Raw genomic sequence first — 23,254 nt, 5'->3', positions numbered from 1 at the left:
TTTCTCTTCAGATAAGTGGCTTCTTCACCCTTACCCTGTCACCATCTATACATCATACAACAGGACTTGACCGCTATGCATCTGTTTGTAAAAGGAGTTGTATCACAATTAACTATTTTACCTCCTCATCCAGGTTGCTGTTCTCCTGTATGACTCTGATCCAGGCCAGCATGTCCTCCCGGTCCTCTGCTTGAAACAGGTACTCACAGTCGGACGTCGTCAGCCGCAGCACGTTCTTACGCTTGGTGTCGCTGTACGAGATGTCGATCAGACAGGCCTTGATGCTGATCGACACGGGCTCGTCTACCGCTTGGCAGTTGGCGTGAGCCTGCCCCTCCTTTTTGTCTTTATACAGGCAGAGGTAGTGGCCTCTCAACACGGCGTACATCTGTTTCCACGGACGCATCCCCCCTCCGACACGCTGCAGAAAGAGGTCAGGAGTAAGAGACGAGTTGAAGGTAAAATAGAAGGGATTAAACTGTAATCTTTCTGTAAATGTTCCTTTTGTTGGAATAGTTACACATAATCACTGCCTTGAGGGAAATAGGGGAGACAATGTGAGACCTCAAACAAGCAGGCCAAAGACAGGTATGAGTATAAACTTGTCTTACAGGTGAATCATACAGTACAGCATATACAGGTCAGACTCTGGGAACAAGGGCAGCCTTACTACTGTTTGTAAACTTCTACAGTAGGTCACATCATGCACACACGCTTTCTGTGCCAGTAAGTGAGCTGTTTGATGTCATGTATGACGAGATGGTTCCCACCTTGGCCTTGTCTGTATTCAGCTGCTTAAAATGCAGCAAACCCTCCTTGGTGGCGTCACAGAAGACGTCCGAAGAGGAATCCCTCCTGGAGCCCGAGTCTTCAGATGAACGATCTGCAGCCTGTGATGGATAAAAAGTAACACATGAAGCTGTGTTGTATGTGTCTTCCGGTGCTTCTGCAGCCAGCCTCAAGCGGACACTCGATGGACTACAGGATTTTGCACTTCTGGTTGTCGCTTGTGTTGACAAGGGTTGCACTGTTTTTCAGTCGAATTTTAAAAATGATGGTGTACAGAGACAGCAAACACACACACACACACACACACACACAGATAGAGTCCTACTTTTTAAATCAATGATTCACTGACTAATCTTGAGCGTCACTTCTCTATATCCATAATATTTTCACATTTCACTGTGAGATGTCTTATCTTCTGGGTGTGAGCTAATAGGCTGATAAAAACCTCCGAGCAGGAAATTCAGATAAACCACTCATGTGGCATGTGAGCACAGCTGGCACAGAACAAACAGAACTGTCTGATAAAATATTGTGGATTAGACTCACCTTCCTGAGACTTTTCAGGCCAGGTATTAAGGACCTCCTACATTGAAGATGAAGAAATATTTTAATAATGACAGAGCTGAGAGGATTATGAGAAGAGCAAGAGCAACAGAGCATGATGAAAGTGCATGGAAAACATTACAAGTTTTGTGTTATGATGTAAAATCCATCATATAAAATACACTAAATAAGTAATTTGAACAGGTTTTAGCTTGGTAATGCATGTTTGTGATGACACTAGAGTCTGTATAACTTACCCTCTGCTTTCTTCCCGGTAGTTATCCAGGCCTTCATCACACGACTTGGACCGCTCAGATTTCGTACCAGAGTCTGACTCAATAATTGTGAGACGGAGAGAATCTATTAAGAAAGGGTTGAACAAATATTTATAACTTTTATGAAACTGTTCTGTCAAGTTAAGTCATCAACCGAGGCTCAGTTTGATGCGTTGACGTGAACATACCTTGGTCGTGCGACAGCTGGCGTCGAATGAAAGGCGACGGCGAGGTGGGGCTGGGTGGGATGGTGGTGATGATCGGTGCTCCAGATATCACCGAACAGGCAGGTATGAGGGAACTGTCCAGTTCAATACTGGGACTCGACGGTTCATCTGAGGACAGAAACAGGATACACGTAGTTATAGAAACATAAAAACGAGACCCCTTTGACCAGCTTCTGGGTCAGCAGGACACATTACATGATCAGCCAGAGACTCAAAGGCCTAATTTAATTAGCTAGCTTTATAAGCTATCACGCTAAATGCTTTAACTGATAACATCTGACAGTAACTGTCGTCATTTTAGCGAATAAAATCTACAGTCTGGAAATAATAAGCCTACTGTTGTCTACCTCTGTCTGGGATAAAAGACCAATTATTTATAAAAACGACTGAACATTTGGTCAATTTGAAACCATTACCACTGTAGCTAATGTTCTGTTTTTAAAAACAGAAAGCCTGACAGGCATAGCAACAATAACTAAGGGGTCAGACAGGACACTCCTGTAAATCTTTAGCCTAAGTTCATGTGTCATCTGCAACAGGATATGTAAAAATTTAATTTAAATGAACCAAAAAACAAAGTCTTATTCATCTCTGCTATCTGCAGCTGAATAAACATTTCAGCAGCCGGCCATAAAAAGCTGTGATAGGGCTAATTGAGCGTAAGCAAAGTGATGCAGACAGAGACGCAGTCAGTCAGTAGATAGGTGTTTCAGTTCTGATGAACTGGTACACACCTTCACTTTAAATACCCAGACGTAGGGTAGTCAGCCAACATTACATCACTACAGACGAGACAGTGTCATAACATCTGATATCAAATGTCAGCGAGCCCTAAAAAGCAAATGAATAAATGTGTACAATGAACAAACAACTTGAGAAATGAGTCATATCAACGGCTCTGCTGATGCAGGAAGTCAGGTGAGCTCAAATACAGCACTACAACCAGTATTAATAGTCCCTTTAGAATAAATAAGGACCAAAGAAAAAAAATGTTGAACACTGAATAAAACAGTTGTGTGTTTTGATACGTACTTTGGTTAAAATTCTAATCATCCTAAATTTATCCCAAGAACTGCAACTGTCACATTAAGTTTATATCCTTATAAAGAACTGGGGCAAAGCAAGATCGACATGATTAAATTCCTCCAAGTTGCAAAGCAGAGATTCAAATCTTCAACTTTCAAATGGCACAACATAATATGAAACATCTGATCAGCTTTTTAGATGGTTACAGAGCACTGCTGTGAAATCCCCCCCCCCCCAAACCTCAAAGACTTCTCCCAGTACACTGCAAACCTCATTTCTGCCAACCCAGACAAGATGCCCATTTCATCTAATCACTTCCAATCCAGTTTCTGAGAAACTGGCAACAGTCGAGGGATGTCTGACATGTACAATTACAATTTATTCTTCATGGGATGTCACTTGTAGAAATCAAGATGGACTTGAAGTTTAACAGAAGATGCATATCCATAAATATTCAAACATTATACATTATACATTTAGCAATTTTTCATTTTTTGCTAAGTAGATTACATCATCAATACTACTCACATAGTTTTCACTTGATTATGAATTCACAGTAGGAGATGGTTGTCTTAGCCTCAAAAGACTTTCCAGCAGGGCTGGGACCGACAAATACTTTCAATACTGATTCATCTGCCAATTGCTTCCAAGATGAACAATTCATCATTTGATTTATAAAATACTGTAAAATAGTAAATGTTTGGCAAGTCCAGGGTGATGTCTTCAAATGTCAAACCCAAAATGTATTTTGTTTAATATCAGACAAAACAGAGGAATACAAACCTCCATATAATAGAGACTGAAGATAATCTTTTCTGCAGGTTTTGCATGAAAATGACTTTAAGAATTATTCAAATCAACTAATAGTCATTGCTGTGAAGTGGGACTCCAAGGGCGAATATCCATTTCCCAATAGGAAATCTGAATACCCTTTAAGAGCACAATTTGTAATTTTTCAACGTATGAACAAACATAATAATTACATTCAAGAGCTTGTTGTGTGTTTTTTTTATATCCTTGGACAGAGTGGGTTAGGCTATTTCACATTGCTTCCAGTTTTCCGTCTAGCGAAAGATGATATCAATCTTCAAACCCTGAAAATGTATCCAAAATGTCAACCTACAATTTTAAGGTCTGTCAAACTAAAGCATCACTGATGTTAAAATAAGAGCACGGAGAAACCTTTTTATTTAATCTAATTCTCAATCTAGAGAAAGACAGGTGGAAAATGGTGTGTGTTAACATTGAGCAAAGTGCTGGAAGTTGATATATCAAGTTTTACACCTGCAGGATGTGGGCCACAATGAAGCAAAAGAGCTGCTTTCATTGGTCGATGATGAGTCACTAACGTGGAGTCAAATGCGACTGCAATGTCAAGTTCAAGCTTGTCGGGTTATGTCAGCCAATAAGTTGGGAAAGATGTAGAATTACCAGAAGAAAACATACTTACACATTTTCCAGACAAAGACAAGTTAATACAGAGCTGCGTTACACTCACATGATGTTGCTTTGTCATGAATGCTTTCAGTTTCTTAGGAAAAAACCCACAGGCTTTCTGCTCATTATAAATGGAGGGGGACGTGACACTTTGCAGCACCAAATGCAATCTATTCTCAGTACATAATGTTTGGCAGACGCCTAACAATCGGCAGTTGTTCCACTCATTATTTGGACTGTACTATGAAATCTAATTGAAGCAGATTGCTGCAGGAATGCTCTTATTTCTCTGTTATGTCACAGTCTATTAGGACAATGTTCTTGGGTTTCTCTTGCTGTACTTCACTGAGGGAAATTTGAGACTTTTCAGGGAGTGAGTGGGTGGAGAGTGTACTGAGTTGTGTGTAATTGTGTGTACTGGTGTGCACTTATTGACTTTATTTTCGGTGCTGTCTTACTCGGATGCCAAAGGATTTTTTGAGTATGTCATGTTGCCTGCCGTACAGTGTCACGCCGTCACATAACCGCACACCTGGCTCGATGTCATCCTGAGTTCAAAATGCCATAAGCACCCAATTTCTGTTAGCATTTAAAAACCTATTTATTATATCATGCTATGGTTATAACACGAGTAATATGCAATATGTATTTATGACACTATCTTCAAAACCTGGGACAAGTGTTGTCAATGGCAACACGCCACATTGCACAGACTTTATTTGTTTTTCTAACAGGCAATAAAATTACTGGGGTATTTCCTGCTACTAACTATAACTTGTGATGATCCACAGAGATGACATTTAGACACAATGGATTTCCTTGTAGCGTAATAAGTAGGCCTTACACTTGATTTTCAATGCATTTTTGTAAATTAATGCCAAAACTTACAAAGCGTAAGAGAGCTCTAAAGACACTAGATATGCCATCGTCTTTGCAAGGTATACACCTCGAAGTGAACATACCATGAAAATCCCACCAGTTACACCTTGCAAGACGAGAATAGCATAAAGCATAACTGCCTCCACATGCTAAATATACACTTTAGCTACTGATACACACCCCCTATTTTGCTGCAGGAGTTATTTTCTCCTGTGATTGCTGGAGGTATTAGAGCAGAAAAACCCTGGATAGAATTTCACAATGGAAATAATATACACCTTACAAAAATAACGCCCAGTTTTTTCTCACATCTATTGTATATGGAGCTTAGAATCCCCTATTTTTTCCATTCTGGTGACATTACAAGTTTCAGAACAGATACTAAAACATCTTAAACTGTCAATAAAAACTTGTCTTTCGATATTTCTTTCATACATTTTACAAACTTTTTAATGCATCAAAATAAATTATTCCTTTAGCACAAGCAGCTCAACAATTTGAGAAGCAGCTCTCCCTTAAAATAGTCTAAAAATGTCCTTATTTGCATCCACAGCCTTTCTTCATTTACATGAGAGAGTTTCAGATTAATATGCTAACGAGATAAAAATCAGGCCAAGCATTTTGATGCCCTTATTCAGTGCTTGATGGCAGGTCTGGGCTCATAAATTACATGGTTTGAGCCCAGTCCCTACTTTATTTATTTATATTTAATTTATTAGGACATACTTGTGTTATGCTTCTCAGCCAAATTTCCATAAAAAATATGGTGTGAATCCAGTCCACCAAGCTTTCATGCATAAACATACTTTTCCACTCACACAAACACATGCTGTGTAATTTCTTCACAAGACGACCCTGTCACTGCTGTTGCTATAGAAACAGGAGGAGCTCAAAAAGGATGGTGGTAGTACAGAGTATAATGCAGTCTTACCTATGAAGGGTATTGAATCCAGGGAGTCATCAAGGTTGTTGGAGCCTGACTTATGTCGTGTGTCTCCAAGCCTTCTTTGATGCATGTCATTAGACATCCAGCACATCGCTGCATCTGCAGAGCCTGCCTTCACCAATGGTGGAGACTTATGCGTCACTGCTCTATGGTTGTCATTAACAGCTAGCACGTAGGATGGAGGTCGGATGTGAGGAGTTCCAGAGTTTTTGTCTCTTCTTAGGACAACAACTGTTGCATCTAGTCCTTCTACACCCTCTGAAAGACCACCGTTAGTCCGTACAGGGGCATTTGCTTTTGGCTTTTGGGTCATAGCTCCATTGGTAGTGGTGGAACCAGAAGAAGAGGCAACAGCTACACCTTGTAGTCCTTGTAGACCTTGTTGTCTCTGAATGGGCAGTTTCGAAGAAGGACCAGAGCAAGAGGAAGATCGGGCTGCCAACCCAGCCTCAGACCTGCTCTCCATTTTCAGACTGTCAGCCCTGCTTCTGAACTGAAGGTGCAGAGGGGATGAGTAGCCCAGGTGGTTGCCCATGATGTTAGCTCTTTGGTCTTTAGGAGGGTCCTTGGTTTTGGTGGACGATAAGGCAGGCGAGAGGTCTGAGAAGGAGTTCTTGACAGGCAAACGTGATGGTCTCAAAATTACACTGTCTGTCCTTGATGGTAGAACAGAATCTGTCGTACCTTTAGTAAACACAGGAGCAGCTAAAGCAGAGTTAGATAATCCACTTCTTCGAACCTCTGGTTCCTGGCCACTGAGACTCCTGTTCAGGTGAGGTAAAGCTCTCAGACCTGCTCCTGGCCTGCTACTACTGGCTTCCTCGATCTGGCACGTTAGCGGCCTGTCCTCCAACCCTGCTCTTTCTTCAAAGAACGCCCCACCTGGCTCTCCAGGTCTATGCCCCAGGTAGTCACAAGACCGGGCCCGAGCTTTGGTGACTCCTGTGGGGCTCGAGAAAGGCAGAGCATCCTCTGACGCACTTCGAGGCCAATTCCTGATTGGTATTGCCCTCTCTGTTCCACCCCCAAGCCTCTCTTGGGAGGCACTACGTAATGGGGTCAATGCAGAACCGTGGATACTAGCATCCACCCCACGTTCATTGGAGGTGCTTCTTCGTCTGCCCTGGAAGACTGGCACCCCTCTCTGACTTGTGCTTGGGGGAGGCGGCTGACGTTGCTGGGCATAAGCTGATGTGGAATTGGCAGCTGCACGCAAGCTGTCCAAGCGCTCCTGGATTGTGCGGCAGCCATATGTGTGCAGCCTCTTTGAGTCGATATAGTCCTTATAGGTGGTGTAGTTTTTCCAGTCAATGTTCTGGTGAGGAGATGTTGATGGTGCTGTTGGAGAGGGTGAGTAGAGGTTGGCGCTTTGTGAAATGGCAGCAGAGAATGTGTCTGGGGAGGCAAGGGTAAGAGGTGCTCGTACAGATGGAGAAAAGGTGTCAGGATAGATTGGGCTAGGTCGAGAACTTGAGGAAGGCGAGTAGACTGGGGATACTGTCTGACGGGAAGAGGGGTACTGCAACTGTGCACCCCCAGGTATTGAGGGAATAAGTGGCCTGGGTCTAGCTGAGCCGGAATCCGCTGTTGGACTGTACCGGTTGTCTTCTGTCCTATGGCTGGGACCAACCCGAGCCACCCGGGACCCCCTATCTACTGGATCAGGAGGCATGGCAACTGTCCTGACATTCTCATTGCAGACACAAACCACCGTCTGAGACTTTGTCGTCTGTTGGGGTGGAGGAGATGGCGGAACAGGGATTTCCACCCTGTAGCTCTTTTCTGTGGCCGCTCCTCGTCTTTCTGGTCCCTGAGCCGGCCCTTTGGGGGTCTCACTTACGGTGGCAGGCTCTGACGCTTGAGCCATGCCCGCAGCCTTCACTTCTATCCGTGGGTAGCATATAGGAGGGGGCTCTGGGATGTTCTGGGCATTTCCGCTGTATGCCTCATTTCCTTTGAGGTATGCATCCTGGGAATACGCCTGCAAGAGATTACAGAACATTATGTCACTTACGTTTGGTGAGAGGTTAAAGCTCTTAAATAGATCACATTAAACCCCTCGAGAACATCATACCGGACCATGGGGAGGATACCTAAGATGCCTCTAAAAGACATGTACAGAACAGGGAGTACTGTAAACCGGGCAGCTGGATGGGGCAACCTCTTCCGTTGCTAGATGACACATTTTTTTTTGCACTACCTCACCTATTACTTCATGTCAAAAACTCCGGGTTTTTTTTCCAGCTACAATATAAACCTTTTTTTTCTATTATACCCTAACTACACCATGGCAATGTCTTTTCTGGCATCTTGAGAGTAGAGAAAGAATGGTTATGGAAGTCATTTACTGACAAGAGTCTTTGTGTAAGCTGATGAGATTATCAGCAAAGTAAACACCGTTACTGCATTCCCTCAGAGAACTGTAAGTGACAACTGGATTCAGCTTGTCTATAAAAACAAAACAGCAGCATTCTAAAAGTAGACACAGCGCTCCAGCTCGCTCCAAATCAAACAACACTTGAACACTTGAAACTGTTAACAGTTTCTCAATCTTGAACAAAAATGCAGCATGCAATGAAACAAATTAGCAGCCCTGAGAAACAATAGTTGTCCAAGAGCCAGATAGGCAAATAAGTAGAAAGAGAATGCTGGAAAGTACACAATAACCCCATGGAGCCAGAGTTGGGGATTAAGCTCGAGGGGCTTACCCACCTTTGGTACTGGAGAGTGTGACCTGAGGCATGAGGTGAGGGTAAACGGGGGACGCCTCTGCCTGCGTTTGGCAGTTAACGTTACTTCTGTCAGCATGGCTCCACAACTATACCCTTACTGTAGCAACTGCGGTACTTTCCTTGATTATAACTGGAAGAAAAACCTTCAAATGTCTCTAGATGTTAGCCTGCTGTCTGTCCAGTGAAAGATCACCACGGGTTGCTTCAGGAAAGAAACTCCTGGTTGCATATTGAACACTACGATTCCTCACTCATCCCTTCGGCACACAAGCTCTTGAGAAAATGAAAGGGAGAGAGTCGTGCTGTTGGACTTTAATCGATAGCACTCTACCTGGGGTGTCAGATTACAATTTCACTTCAGCTACAGCAGTAAGTGTGCTGCTGGATTGCTCCCTCTGGATTTGCATAAGTCATACAGTTAAGTTGAAACCAATTTCCTCGACACGGAAAGTACAGAGCAATATGTTTGAAGTCGACGGACATATGATGCCCGCATAACCTGCTACTCAGGAAAATGAAAGAAATTCCAGCACAAAACCACAACCGCATTACAAATACAGAAAAGTAGAGGAAGTATATTTTGGAAATTTTAGGGACTTGCCCGCTTCTACATGTGAAAACACAGGCTCTAAAGGTGGTGCAACATGTTATGAGAAGTGTGAGGGAAGAGATTAGTTAACCTTCTTACCAGAGCAGTGATATCTCTTGAAAACTGTAGTCCACATGTGAGAGAAGTGCAAGCAAAGAGGAAAAAAGAGAATAGAGAAAAGAAGGCAGGTGAGCAAAAAGAAATTAGAGCTCTCAGATGGAGGTGAGACAGGCAACTTCCAAGTCTTCAGCACAGGATAAAAATACATTCTGGTTTGGAAACGCTGAACAGAAGCATCAGTCAGGAGTAGAAGAAAGAAGAATAGAGGTCAAATTCGTCCTTCGCAGACCTGAATATCCTCAGAGTTCCTCTTCATCCCCATTATTTTCTCCTCTTACCAGTTGTCTTCCTCTACCCACAACACAGCTGCTGTCAAAATACAGTAAGCTGGTTTCAGCTGGCTTTCTCTCTCTCTCTTTCTACTCAGCATTTCTTTCCTTTGCTCTGTCACTCTCACCTGCTTGCTGTGGTACCTCCCCTCCCCCTCTCTGGTTTCTGGAGCATGTCAGCGAACACACACTCTCTCCTAGCCTCTTTCCTCCTCTCTGTCAGCCTTACGCTCATCTGTTAGACAATTCGCTTTATCATATGTTCGGCTTTTGGGTGAGCATAGCAGCGTGCCTTGCCTGATCTGCGCTGGCTTCCTCCCTCACTCACTTACTCACTCCTGTAAACAGTGAGCTGAGAGGGAGTCAGCTGACTGCAGCTGCACTCCCTCTGGTAGTGGGAGTGGGATCAGTGACTCCCAAAACACAAAAACAGACAAACAAAAACACATTTTAAACCAAACACTGATAAATCTAAAGACTCCTCCTCCATTGATCCATATCAAACAACTCCGACGGAATTATGTTATTCTGAACTCTGGATCAATAACTTAAAATTGTAGGTGAAAAACCAAGTATTTCTTTTGTGTGTGTGTCTTTATTCTTGTTCAAATGAGAAAAATATGTCAAACATAGCATCCTTAAGAGGCATAGTAGTAAATATTTTTTACTGGAATTATTCTTCAATTTCTTTTGATCTATGTAATTATTTAAATACTGAGAGAAAGCAAATTAAATCATAAAGAAAATAGAAACATATGCCGCTTTAATCACATCTTGTTTTCATATTTTCTTGTATAACTTTCATACTCATTGAGATACAAACATAGAGAAAACAAAGTTAAAACATGTACAGCGAGACACATGAACCAGTGTAATCACATCTTGTTTTCATGTTTTTTTCATTTCATCTTTGATACATATGTTTATTGCAACATTATGCACCATTTAAAGCCAATAAATCTGTCTAATGGCAGCTGGACTTTACAGAACTGTGAGCAGAGAACAAACCCAATCTGGCACATCTGACATTGAATTGAATTGCTAATGAAGTTTTTCGCTCAATAACAAAACAACAGCTAATTGCTCCATTCAAATCCCTCAGCCTTGTGAGCGCTCAGACTCTTTCCAAAATGCCAAAAGCAAGTTTCTGTGGCTTTTGGTGAGCTGCGGCCAAGCTAACAAGCTATGTGTGGAATTTAGCAACACAGTGGGATCTGACTCAGTGCTCTGCTCCGAGAGAGAATTTCCCAAAGAGAGGTGAATAATGTGTGACGACTGATTTGAGGTGGCCAGGCGCTGGTTTTTATCGTCTGTGGGGCTCTGGACCCTGACTGATGGCGTGGGCTGGTTGTTTTTGCATCGATGAGCTCATCAGTGTGAAGACCACAGGGGGGCTGTGGTATGAAGGTTAGCGCTTCTCCTTCTTTTAGCTGTTTTCTCACTGAATGATCAAGTTCTTTTTCTTTTTTTTAAACGAGCACACCATAAATCGATGAGTCAATCAAGATCAGAAGTACGCCGACAAGACTGATTGTCACCTTTAACCAGAGGCCTCCCCACACCGTCCATATTTTTACATGTGTAAAACTGAGCATAAAGAACAATCTGTCAACACATCAGACCACTTTGTTATCATATTTCAAATCTTTAGCATAAACTTACCACCCACTCTTTTACAAAAACTCAGAAATGATCCCTGCATTAACCATTCCAAACACACTGTTTGTTAATCATAAACCCAAGACACATTTGATTTCATCTTGAATCATCATACCGTTGTCGTAATAATCCTCTGCGTCCAATAAAATAATTAAGGTCCAATCAAGACTGAGCCAACAAGAGGCTTATCAGATAAGTTCTGGATAGTCAACCATTTCTCTGTCATTCAGTCAGACTGTGGCTTTTGCTTTATAGAACATTTTCCAGGCTACTGTTAAAGGAGTAGTATTCTCATGATTTTGGCTTTTTCATCCGCCAACATAGCAGCTAATCAATAAAAAAGTTGTTTTTGTTAGTTTAACCTGTGTACAGGAAAGTAAAAATAACTTGTTTTTATTTTAGGGCGTGGAGGTATTTCTCTGTAAACAACAGTTAAGTGAAGTGACCTAACAGGGAAGTTGTTAACAGACAGAACAGCCTGTGTTCATTAACCAAATCTGACAACCTATAAAAGGGATGGATATCTTAATCAACTGCCCCGCCCCATAAAACCACAATGTGTCATTTTAACATTTTAATGTTTACTCAGAGGTTGAACAAACAAGACACGGCCAATACATGCCCGTTATGGTGAGGTTGAAGAAAACAAAACACCGTCATTCTAATAAGACCAACCTTTGACAACTCGGGTTTCAAATCTGGGAATGATTATTAATCCAATTTGTACGGTTTGGTATTATATCAACAAAAAGGTTCATTCTCAAGCACACTTGTAATATTTACTGATGACTGAATGCTTACCAGCTGCAGAATGTCCTCATCCTTTGGCATCACACAGAGTTCCAGTGAGGCATCGCTGAGGGATGAAACGGGCGAGATAGAATCAGAGTGAACGTGAGAATAAGAGAAACTGTTTCAACCAAATAGCTCAAAGCATCGGCGCTTCTTCATGGAGCAAGTTTAACTTATGAACTCCAACTTTTTAAAAGCTGCAGTGTAATGAAGTGTGAATGAATGTTACACATGCTCTTGTTGTAGGGGATGAGGAAATGTTAAGCTCTGGAAAACTAAAAAGTTAAATAACAGATTATGTTATGTGTTAGTCCAGAAACCTTCAGGTGAGTGTTGTAATAAATAATCAGATGTAAACTCAGGGTGGGAGTCAGTCAGGTTTTTGCCTTCAAATGACCCATAATAATAAATGACGGATGATGAGGAACTCACCTGTTCTGGATCAAGGCTATGACTTGTGAGTAGGTCTTTCCGATGATGCTCTCTCCATTCACCTTCACTATCCGGTCCCCTGGAACGAATAAGAGATTCAATTACAAGCCTGATATTTGCTCTGAACAGAAACGAGACAAACTAGTTGGTCCATGAACTGATAAAAATCTCACATATGGGATGGGATATTACAATATTACAAAGAGGCCAGTCTATTTAAATTAATTTCGTTCATTTTTCTTAGCACACAACCAACTCAATAACGCCAAACCCTCATTCCCCTCTCTCTCTTTCCCCGATTTCCAGCTCTACCCACTGTCTTATCTCTCTAATAAAGGCACATGATGCCCAATTAAAAAACAAAAAATCTATAAATCCCTCAAATAAATTCTGTATCCCAGAGAGAATCATCTGGCATCCAGTCATTGTGGTTATGAACAGAGGAAACCACTCTGGAGGAGCGGCTTCCAGCACAAACACCCATCTGAGCTTCGATCAAAAGCGGCATACCAATACTTGTTTATTTAAAGGACCCCATGTGAGGATCCATCCCCATTCAAGTTTTCTGAAGATGGCCATCTTACAGGAAGAGTGGGGAGGTGAGCTTTGGGGGAGAAAGGAGATAATTGTGGGAAAACAGAGCTCTCTCTCGTCCCAGGAGGGGGAGAGCGAGGACAGATAAAAAGCAGACAGTTTAGAGGCCACTTAACATTTCCTGTAACACTGAGTGCTAACCGGGGCAATAGCGCTGACAGCAGAGAGCGCGGAGCTTCAGTTGTCACTTACGTTTCATGAAAATGAAAAAGGAGCTGACTCACTTTTTCACTCCGAGTATCTTCGCTGCTTATAATTAGGGGTGATTCACATATTGATAAATGAAGAAACAAAGTGGGAGATGGGAGAGAAACGGAGTCAGGGGAAGGCTGAAATAACAGTGTGCTTATTACACTTTGTTCAACCTCCCACAAAGGAGCCATCTGTTATTTTGTAACTCGTATCTGTTTGGCCTGGCAGGTTACGAGGAAGCGGAATTACCTACAGTACAGACGTGAAGAAATCTTGGCATCAAACGGCGCTTTGAGGTCAAATACAAGACAGGCAGAGTTAATCATAAGATCTGCCGGTTATCAGAAGGAGTGAAACCGCAGAGTGTGTGTGTGTGTGTGTGTGTGTGTGTGTGTGTGTGTGTGTGTGTGTGTGTGTGTGTGTGTGTGTGTGTGTGTGTGTGTACCTGTACAGAGTCCAGCTCCATGGGCGGGGCCTCCCTCCTTCACTTGCTTGACGAATATGGTGTCCATTGGCTCCAGACGATTCCTCTGTCTCCCTGGCAACGAGAGAGAGAGAGAGAGAGAGAGAGAGAGAGAGAGAGAGAGAGAGCACATGCACCGAGGCAATTGGTCACACAGAGAGGAAGAGCAGCAGCAGAATCAGAACTAGGCCAAACTGAAACTGAACGAGAAACTTAGCCGCAGCAATCTGAAGTGTTATTTACACCTTCACGCTGGAGCGATGACCACACAGATCATCATCTTTGTTTGTGATCTTTTTTTTATGCATGTTAGGTCTTCTGATTTTATGACTGCTGCCTTTGTGAAGCACTTTCTAACTTAAAGGTTAAATGATTATATTATTATCTGTTATCAGCACTATCAAAACAAAGTTGACATTCAAACACCACTCACCAAGGAGATACATAATTGCAAGACAGAATGAATGAATGAAATGTTTCTCCTGTTAAGTGTGATGGATTGCATTTGGAAATATGAACGCCCAAGCTATAGGAACTGTATAACAAGAGACTATTAACAAGGTCCTATATCATCCTGACTGATAAATAACATGATTCCAGTGTTAAAATTTAGTGGCATTGGAATTTAAATCGTAAGCATCGACTGTTTTTCTCTGTCCCTCGTGCTAACACATCCTCTGTCCCTTGATGCCTCACTCCATTGACTCCACTCTGCTGTCAGACGTGTCCCGAGCTGCAGGAACAGGACAGTGAGCAAAGGTCACGGCATGCTGACAGAGCTGCATGCAAACAAGCCTCGAGGGAGTTTCATTTCACGTGACAGAGGGAGAGACGGCACACCATGTTGTGAGACGAGAGATGAGTAAGCGAGTAGAGAAAATAGAGATAATTAAGAAGACCATTGAAGCACTAATTACTTTTTTTTTTTTTTTTTACAGTACATTCGCTTTAAAAACAGCAATTATGAGCTTATGCATAGATCAAAATACATTTTCTCTTTGAGCCTTAATGAGCCTCCATCTCTTCTGGCCTCAGCTGCCTCTTAGAGACCACAGACAACATCAGAGCATCCCACTGTTCCTCCCTTAGGGAACTCCGGCTAATACACATGCTCTTTTCATAAACACTCTGCTTTACATGTACACAGCAGCAGCAGCAGCAGCAGCAACATGCATTTATGACCCTCTGCAGATCTCCGAACAGCTGGACTGCAGCAGATGTGGGTTCAAAGTGTTGCACAGGAGCAAATTCAAAGATGAGGAGGGGAGAGAGATTTCACTCATCAGTTTGCTCAAGTTGAATCCAAATGTGTAAAGTGAAAGTCTCAAGCTCAGACTATCAATAAACACTTAAAATAAAACGGATATGTGGACTACCTTTACAGCACGAGCTGCTGTTAAGCTGGCATGTCACCTTAAATGACTTTTACCTGCAGTAACATTGTCACGACAGTGAGGTGGTCAGAACACTCCCTCTTGTGGCTGAAAGTGTAACTGCAATCTATGTAAAAATTAAAATAAAAAAGCCTTCGGATCCAGGGATAAACAGTTTGATCATTTGTAAAAGTAACAACTTAAAAAGGGACCTTTAAGTGACATCTTTTTTTTTTATCTCACTCTCAGGTCTGATTAGATTAGATGTAATCAAGGGGGAAAAACAGCTAAATACACATTTTTATAGAAAGGACGAGCACAGATTTGATACCCATGTTAGCCTTTTTTGAAGTTGAACTGTATTTGTATTTGTGAACACAATATTTAAAAAGAAATACAGTTAGATTGGGGTCCTGCAGGCTTTTGTCTGATCCAGTAGAAGGCAGTGTAGCACATAAAATCACTGCTCTGTATCAGAGTGGAAAAGGGCAACACTCTAGTTTCCATCATGTTATTGCAGGTTATTATTTTGCTAGAAGACCTGGTGGTTGATTACACGACAAAAAAAATGATTTATGATAAACTTAATTGCTCCATTGTGGCTCTAACTCCAACCGAATGATGGAAAAACTGCACTCATGCATTTCTGAGTTACATCACTGGCACGATGTCAGGCATGGCTGACCCTTCATGTAGGTACCGATGTCAACAAATGCCTCCCCCTCCCCCCCACCCTCCTCCCTCCTGCTCTCTCTATCGCTCTTTGACCAATCCAGAGCCAATCTCATCGAGCTTCAACTCCGCAGCACAAATTGGATTCTGGAAGTTTCCACGGGCCCCTGCAGCTGGATGAACGGGATTAAACCTGGAAATCTAAAGCTTTGGACATTTTTAATGCTGCCAACTGTCTTACAGAATCAAAAACGACCGCGTGGATTAAAGAAATACAACATCAGCCTGCCTCAAAAAGACTCTGAGCTGCTCCAATATACAAAATGATGTTTAGATAACCTAGGCTGCTCTTGGGGGGAAATGTTTTCCACAGTGGACACAGCACTAAATACTCTTGATAAGATTTTACAACCTGGCAGCAGGTGCACGCTTGAATGTTGATATGACTCCATGTTTGTTAAGACCACAGTGCGAGCAAAATTGTTTGAGTTTGACACATTAAAATGTCAAATCAGTGAAGCATTGCTTCAGGCAGCCATGACAGTTACATTTTTATTAACTAACTCATCATGCTTTAGTTATGTTTCCAGTCAATTATTTTCTATCTAGCATCCAAAACACTGAATCTGGTGAGTCAAAACAAGCATGAACATATAATTCAGCAAGTTATAAGTGAACTTTTCTTAAGTTGCTAAGTGTTAACAGCAATGACATTAAAAGTGCTGTTTCAATGAGCCCTGCGTCTAACCAGTATCCCCTTTGTCCATGATTTATGATGCAATAAAGTTTTTATTGATTTATTTACTGATAATTGTGTCTACGATTTAAGATCATAATTAATTTAAAGAAAACTACCCTTCTTATGTGACCAACACACACAATCACTTAGATTTTTTCAGATATTTGTTTGTTTGTTTGAGAGGTTATCAGAAATTGCATTTTGTGTTTTTTCTTGTGCTTTTCTTTCTGTCATTTTCAAATAATCAGTCACGGTAACTTTTATGCTGTTTAAAAAAAACGGCTCCCTTAGTAGAAGTAATTGACACATTCTCACTTTTTCTATGTGGATTCCTGCAATTTTTACAAATACAATGATGACTTTTTAAATTGAATAATAGGACATTCATGACAGCCTCAATTTGCTTAAAAGCCTCAGTTTTATCTAGTTTGTTGTTGTCTCAAACATATCTTGACACAGGCAAACTGACAAATGTCTTATTTTAAATGATAACTCAATTACATGAGAAGCAAAAAAAGTGAATTTTCTCATCCCTATAAGTTTTATAAAAGCATATTTAAGGTCTAATCCTTCAGTGCTCGGTCTCTGGTCGTCCACTGGCTGTGTGCTAGCACTGCTCTCTGGCCTCAACAAGCTCTGGTTTGGCTTTGGTCCCTTACTGCACAGCTGGGCTCGCTTGTGTCGGCCAGCTCCTCCTCTCCCCCACTCTCTCCCACTCCCCCCCCCCCCCCCCCCCCCCCCCCCCCCCCCCGCTCCCCTGTTGTTTTGGGTTAGATAATGTTATTCTTCAGAGGGCTGGGCCTGCTGCCCGCTCACTGCATTAACCCTGTTGTAATACCTCTCCATCCAACTCCCTGCTCTTAACCAATCATGTCACTCTCACGTATATAAGGAACACAACCTCGCACAAATGGTCAAGTAAAAAACAATATACAAAAAACTATGCAGATGTATGCTTTTTCTTCACTGTGGTTCTTAAAGGAAGTGTTTGTCTTCTACTTTCCCATCACTTCAAACACTGAGGAGGAGGAGGAGGAGGAGGGCTGTGTGTATGTTTAGATGGTTATCTGTATCAGGTCTCTTGCAACAGAGAAATATGAAAATGCGATGCATAAAATCCTGGCACAGCTCCCCCCCCCCCCATACTGTGGAGAGAAGGTCAAAGCACAAGAACACTACACATAAATACTTAAACTCTGGCTCCCTTCAAAAAGCACAGCGCGCTTTGTTGTCAGACTTCTGCTCAAAGAAACAGGATTTCTCAAAGACAGCAGACGAAGCCTCGCTGAAAACAAATACTGTCATTCTTTCTCTCTTTCTCCCGTTCCCATGAAGAAACACTCGGTGCAGTTCACACACAAACTGGTCCAAACACAACTTACTTTGAAAGCTTAATCCTCATAGAAAACACACCTGCACACTCGAGCCCTGACCTCAGTGAAAAACTCGACAAACCCACATCCGTACAAACTGTGTCAGAAGACGGTTAAAGGATTTGTTGCCTGCCTCAGATGGACAGGTCTCATTACAGTAATCTGAAGTGTGTAAACAGCCGCAGCTTTATGTCAGTCATCTCTGCACACACTGGTGCAGTGTGTGTCAATACAACTTAAAGGCGCTGTCATCACTAAAGCTGGCAGGTCAAGAGTTTGTCCTTGCATGGAAGTTAATAAATAGGTAAAAATGATGTCTAAATGCAGTGGTTACTAGAGGCGGGAATTGCAGGGAAAGTCACATTACGATGAGATACGAGGCCTAGAAGAACTTGGTAGTACTTTTAGAAAGCTAGTAAGGGTCCCTTGAGGTGAAAATGTTCTCGTCAAACCTTCCCTAATCACCTCAAACTAAACGTTTTGGAAGACAATTTTAACTTGATCTACCGACTTCTATAAGATATCATGAATATCGAGGTGTTCAGGTGCTAGGATCCCTTTATGAGTCCTTTCCATCGTCGTAGCATTCCTTAAAATTGGAAAGAAATCCAGATGTAGATACAGCACTGCTACATCTGTATACTCATCCCCTCATCACACATATTTACACACACACACACACACACACCTGGTGTTTTTTCCACCACGCAGGAAGGTGGTCGAGCACTTTCTGTTACTTTCTGTCTCTTTATTTTCTAGGAATTCCAAATACCAAAATCCACCCAGGGGAAAGGGGATATGTACTGACATTACTCTGACCACAAAGCAGTCAGAAAAGAAAGAGAAATTCAGTGTTTTGTTTTTCTTTCTGTAAAAACCAGCCAAACTACGTTAGCGAGGGAGTTCAAGTTCAAGTGAGGAAAATAAAGTGACAAACATCTGGAAACAGATGGGCTGATTTTAGCCTAAATGATTGTCTGTTTCTTTAAGCACTGTGTTTAATGAGCCAACACGCTCTGAAAGAATGTGATGGGTGGCGTCTGCTTTTTGTAACCTTTGGAAATAGAACAAAACTGAAAGGATTGGTAGAAACATTGTGTTAATCTGCACTCAGTTGGATGCAACCATTAGCATGTTTAGCTCCAGAAGCAATTAATCATGTCAATAACCTCAAAGCCTTGATTCTAATAAAGCGTTCACTACACTGCAAAGATAATTACCCAAATCCAACAAGAGGGTTTGAGGTATAGACCTGAGAGATGTGCCTCAAAGTTATTTATTATTCTATACCTCTTTTTTCTTTTTGCATGTAGTCTAAAAGTACATATGATATTAGAGACTTTTTCTCCAAAACAAATAAATGGTAAATATTGTTGAAGTCATTCAGAGGTAAGTCAGTCAAAAAACACACAAAGAGAACACACACATGCACAACATTTGGACAATTGTTGATGTCCCTGTTAAACTGAATGAGAAATAAACTGAAATAACCTGGATGCAGGCTGCTAAAAGAAATAAATGAACACACAAAAAGTTTTTTAAAAGTATGAAAAGTCACAGACTGCTTCGAAAACATTTTTAAAAACTCATGAGGCTTATTCTACCCGCTAGTCAGCAAGTTAAAAAATAGATTTCAGCAAAGATGTTGTTGTGCCAGGCAGAAAAAAAGATCTGTGCTTTTTGTCCTGGTCCGTCTGAAATCAAGAACCAAGTGAAGATTTCTTTAGGGGTAAATCTGTTTATTAATGAATCACTGAACACTGCGTTCTGTAAGAGCAGAAAGCCTAACAACAGTGAGTAGTATGAGCCTAAAACAGCTTGTATGACTTGAGCTTAAATGTTAAACAACTGAAATGTGGGTGGTTGCGGAGAATGTCATAACAAATAAACAAGTTAGAGTTACAATTACTCACACGCAAGATAAAAAGACTACACAAATCAAGGATGCAAGGAATGTGAAGGAGAGAAAAACACGCTATTAAATCAGACTGGATTTGAGGAGTTCAGTGTGAGGCCAGGTCATGAAGTGTCTTTGTTGGCAGTAAATATACAGACAGAGAGAGAAAGGATACAGGCGAAGGCAAAGGAGCAGCGGAGAGGAGGAGAAACAAAGACGAAACTTTGGACCGAGCTTTGTTAAAGAAGGTGGGGCGTTTAAAAGCTCACTGGAGGATTCTGGGGAATTCTGTTTGCTTGTGCTGCATTACATTCCCTCCGCAGACTTTATGGGAACTAACCCGAATCTGACTTTGAAAAAAAACGAAATGAAGAGAAAAGTGTTTCTAGTTGACTGAAAAACAAATATTTGAACAGATGGAGAAACTTTTTATGTTGCTTTTTCTTGCTGCGCCGCGGCACCAAAGCTTCATAAGCAGAGCAAGAAACGCCTCATTTGGATTTTTTAACCATCTTGCTAAAACACACGACCGAAGAGAAGGACAGACAGAGAGATGAGGGAGGAAGAGAGAGGAAGTGAGATAAAGAAGAAGATTTGAGATTACAGCAGCTTGGTATGTAGACAACCACTGTGAAAGGGGAATAAACAGATCCATACCACACACACACCACACGTACAGCTACAAACTGTACATCATGTGTTTATCCCTGACTCTACGTCAGCGAGTATGTCTTTCTCTGTGTGTGTGTGTGTGTGTGTTTTCTGCAGCTCTGAAGTGTTTCCAGCGGCAACACCCAGCTAGTCAACATGCGGTCGGTAAGAGCCCCCCCCCCCCCCCCCCCCCCCACTCTCCAAACACCAACAGCCTCATCACACACTGGCATAAAGTCAAGCAAGTAAACTGAACTACAGCAAACTGAACATCACAGAGCTGACTCAGAAAACTACAGAACGATGTGACCTAATCAAAATTAATTTAAATTCCCTAAACATATTGGACTTGTTAACCGTTTATCTGTGTGAAACCTGCGAATTCAAAGGGGTGCATTCAATCTCTGTTATACAACATTGGCTGTTAGTTTTCTCCGTCTTTGGGCACATCATGTTTCAGAATAAAGTCTAGAGTCATACAGCCTCGGGTAGGCAACAACAACGGCTGTTCTTGGCCATAAACAATCCTTCAGAAGAGAAGCTGAATCTGCGACGCCTCCAGTTACAACAAACATGTTTGATTTTCTTTATTTTTTTTAAAGCTGTTTACAATATGAATCTTTTTTTTTTTTTGTCTGCAGACTCACTGTATGAAAAGATGGATTACATCACAGCTTATCAAATGTGAACCAAACATTTGGAGTTCCCCCTACTGACTAGCTGCAAGATTGGTCATAAGCTCCGCCCCCCTCCGTGTGAACAGATGGGACCTGCGTCAACTAAAAACTATTGTTTTCTCAAATATGGTTTTTGTCATTAAAGTTAGTTCTTATCGTCCTGTTTCATGTCTCTGTGCTCATTTTCCTGAGAAGTTTAGTTTTTGTTGGTGATTGATGATTGACAGCTCTGTTTGCAAACGTGGTTCCTGCAGCGTTCTTTGCCGGATTAGCAGAGTCGAGGAGGAACAGCGAGGGGAAACATAACAAAGACTTTCACGTCAGTCGTTCATTTTTCCATAACTTTTGAGTGTCTGCTCCAAACAGATCACAAGAAACTGTTCTGCAGTAGACTGTACCAACCTGAGTTTTGGTTGGCAGAAGGGGCGGGCCTTAAACACTGCTAAGCCAACAAAGATTTCCAAATGTGCAAAATTACAGCACTCGTTGTGGGGGGTATTTTGGCTTTACTTTTGTGAAACAGGAGGAGATGCGTCATCCATCTTTATATTCAGTTAAAGGTAGGATAGGAGCAAAGAAACATGGACGCTACAATACCTATATCACAATGGACTTGTGTCACTTTTTAGTCTTAAATAGTTTTGAGGATAGATATTCATTTCTGAGTGTACTACCTGTCAGCATCATCAGTGTCTGTGAGCCCGCTGAGAGGCGCAGAAGGATTTATGACAAGCTGGAAGTAAGCCAAGGGACTTCCTGTGTCACCGCAGGGGCTCTACAGGCGAGGATCATTATTCACCAGCTATTCAGCCCCACGATGAATGGTTCTCATGCACTTACTTCACACTACTTAACACTAACACAAGTGAGTTTTACATGACCATATCTCTCAGGCAGAGCCACACAAATAAATTCAGAACGAGAATGTGTAGCTACATAAATCCCCATTAAAGTTTTTTTCTTGCCACAGCAGGAGTGTCTGTGGTTATTTCATGTTTTAAGGCCTGATTGGATGACACTGGTGGACATGGAGGGGTTAACCTCGGATGGGAGAGGAGGGGGTGAGTGTGAGGAATGTGACACCGAGGGCCAAGAAGGATGATGAGGGACACTTGCAGGAATCTCTCAATTTCCCGTTGAGAGGAGTTTAAGAGTCACATTTATCACAAAGAAAGTGCACTTTCCCTCCTCTAACCCTGACCTCTTCGCTTTCACTGTCCACCCATGCAATAACAATCGGCTGAATCACACCTGGTCTGTGTTTGGGTTCATTGCAGGCTAAACAAACAGCCAACAATGATATTCTTCATTTTTACGACAGACAAAGAAAATAATGCAACAGCCAAAAAATCTGGCCACATAAACCGTGTTTTCTTTGACACCCTTTTTGTGTTTAATCATCTGAAAACACAAAAAAAGTTGACCTTTTATTTAAATTAAAACACACTGGATTATTTCTTTGAGACCACATTTTTGCTGTTCTGTCTCGGTTTATTTTTTATGGGAGCCCTTCTACGCATGCTTGAGTCTCTTTAAGACACAGATGTGAGATGAAGGGCTGTTTAAGAAGGCCTCTGATGAACCGCAGCAGAGGAATCCTCCTGCATTCATGCTGGGCTGCAGACGTGAGCAGAATACCAAGGAAGACGTACGCTGGATGCTATGAGGAATGTCGAGGCCCTGCCAAGCTAACAGGCTAACAGCACAGCTCTGACTGCCACTCTGAAGAGAAAAAGGGACTGAGGCTTTTAAACTGCAAAGTGCAGCACAACACTGCCGGTCTGGGAGACAGCCTGCAGAAAAGACAGCTGCCCCTACAGCATGTTGTTTACTAAGAACAAATCAATGCACTTATAAAGCTATTGAGGCTTAATTAGTAATGGAAATGAAAAGAATCAACACAATGCA

General features: G+C 41.9%; 1 protein-coding gene across 4 annotated transcripts in view; it reads right to left on the bottom strand.

Moving 5' to 3' along the window:
• The window catches only part of LOC132993959 (rho GTPase-activating protein 21-like), an 80,843-nt gene that overhangs the window by 11,329 nt on the left and 46,260 nt on the right, over nucleotides 1-23,254 (bottom strand). For 2 of the 4 annotated variants that reach the window (XM_061063977.1, XM_061063975.1), the window contains 10 exons: nucleotides 13,947-14,039; nucleotides 12,716-12,794; nucleotides 12,293-12,347; nucleotides 9,543-9,566; nucleotides 6,108-8,103; nucleotides 1,796-1,942; nucleotides 1,590-1,692; nucleotides 1,336-1,372; nucleotides 771-890; nucleotides 122-421 (listed from right to left, as the gene is read on the bottom strand). In XM_061063977.1, the coding sequence (XP_060919960.1) occupies nucleotides 122-421; nucleotides 771-890; nucleotides 1,336-1,372; nucleotides 1,590-1,692; nucleotides 1,796-1,942; nucleotides 6,108-8,103; nucleotides 9,543-9,566; nucleotides 12,293-12,347; nucleotides 12,716-12,794; nucleotides 13,947-14,039 (2,954 nt within the window). Of the gene's footprint in view, nucleotides 1-121; nucleotides 422-770; nucleotides 891-1,335; nucleotides 1,373-1,589; nucleotides 1,693-1,795; nucleotides 1,943-6,107; nucleotides 8,104-8,834; nucleotides 9,136-9,542; nucleotides 9,567-12,292; nucleotides 12,348-12,715; nucleotides 12,795-13,946; nucleotides 14,040-23,254 lie in introns of those variants that run through there. The other 2 variants (XM_061063976.1, XM_061063978.1) reach the window with 2 other exon arrangements.

The sequence above is a fragment of the Labrus mixtus genome, chromosome 19 (genome assembly GCF_963584025.1).
Source record: "Labrus mixtus chromosome 19, fLabMix1.1, whole genome shotgun sequence".
NCBI classification, from domain to species: domain Eukaryota; kingdom Metazoa; phylum Chordata; class Actinopteri; order Labriformes; family Labridae; genus Labrus; species Labrus mixtus.
This window is presented reverse-complemented; position numbering and strand designations above follow the sequence as displayed.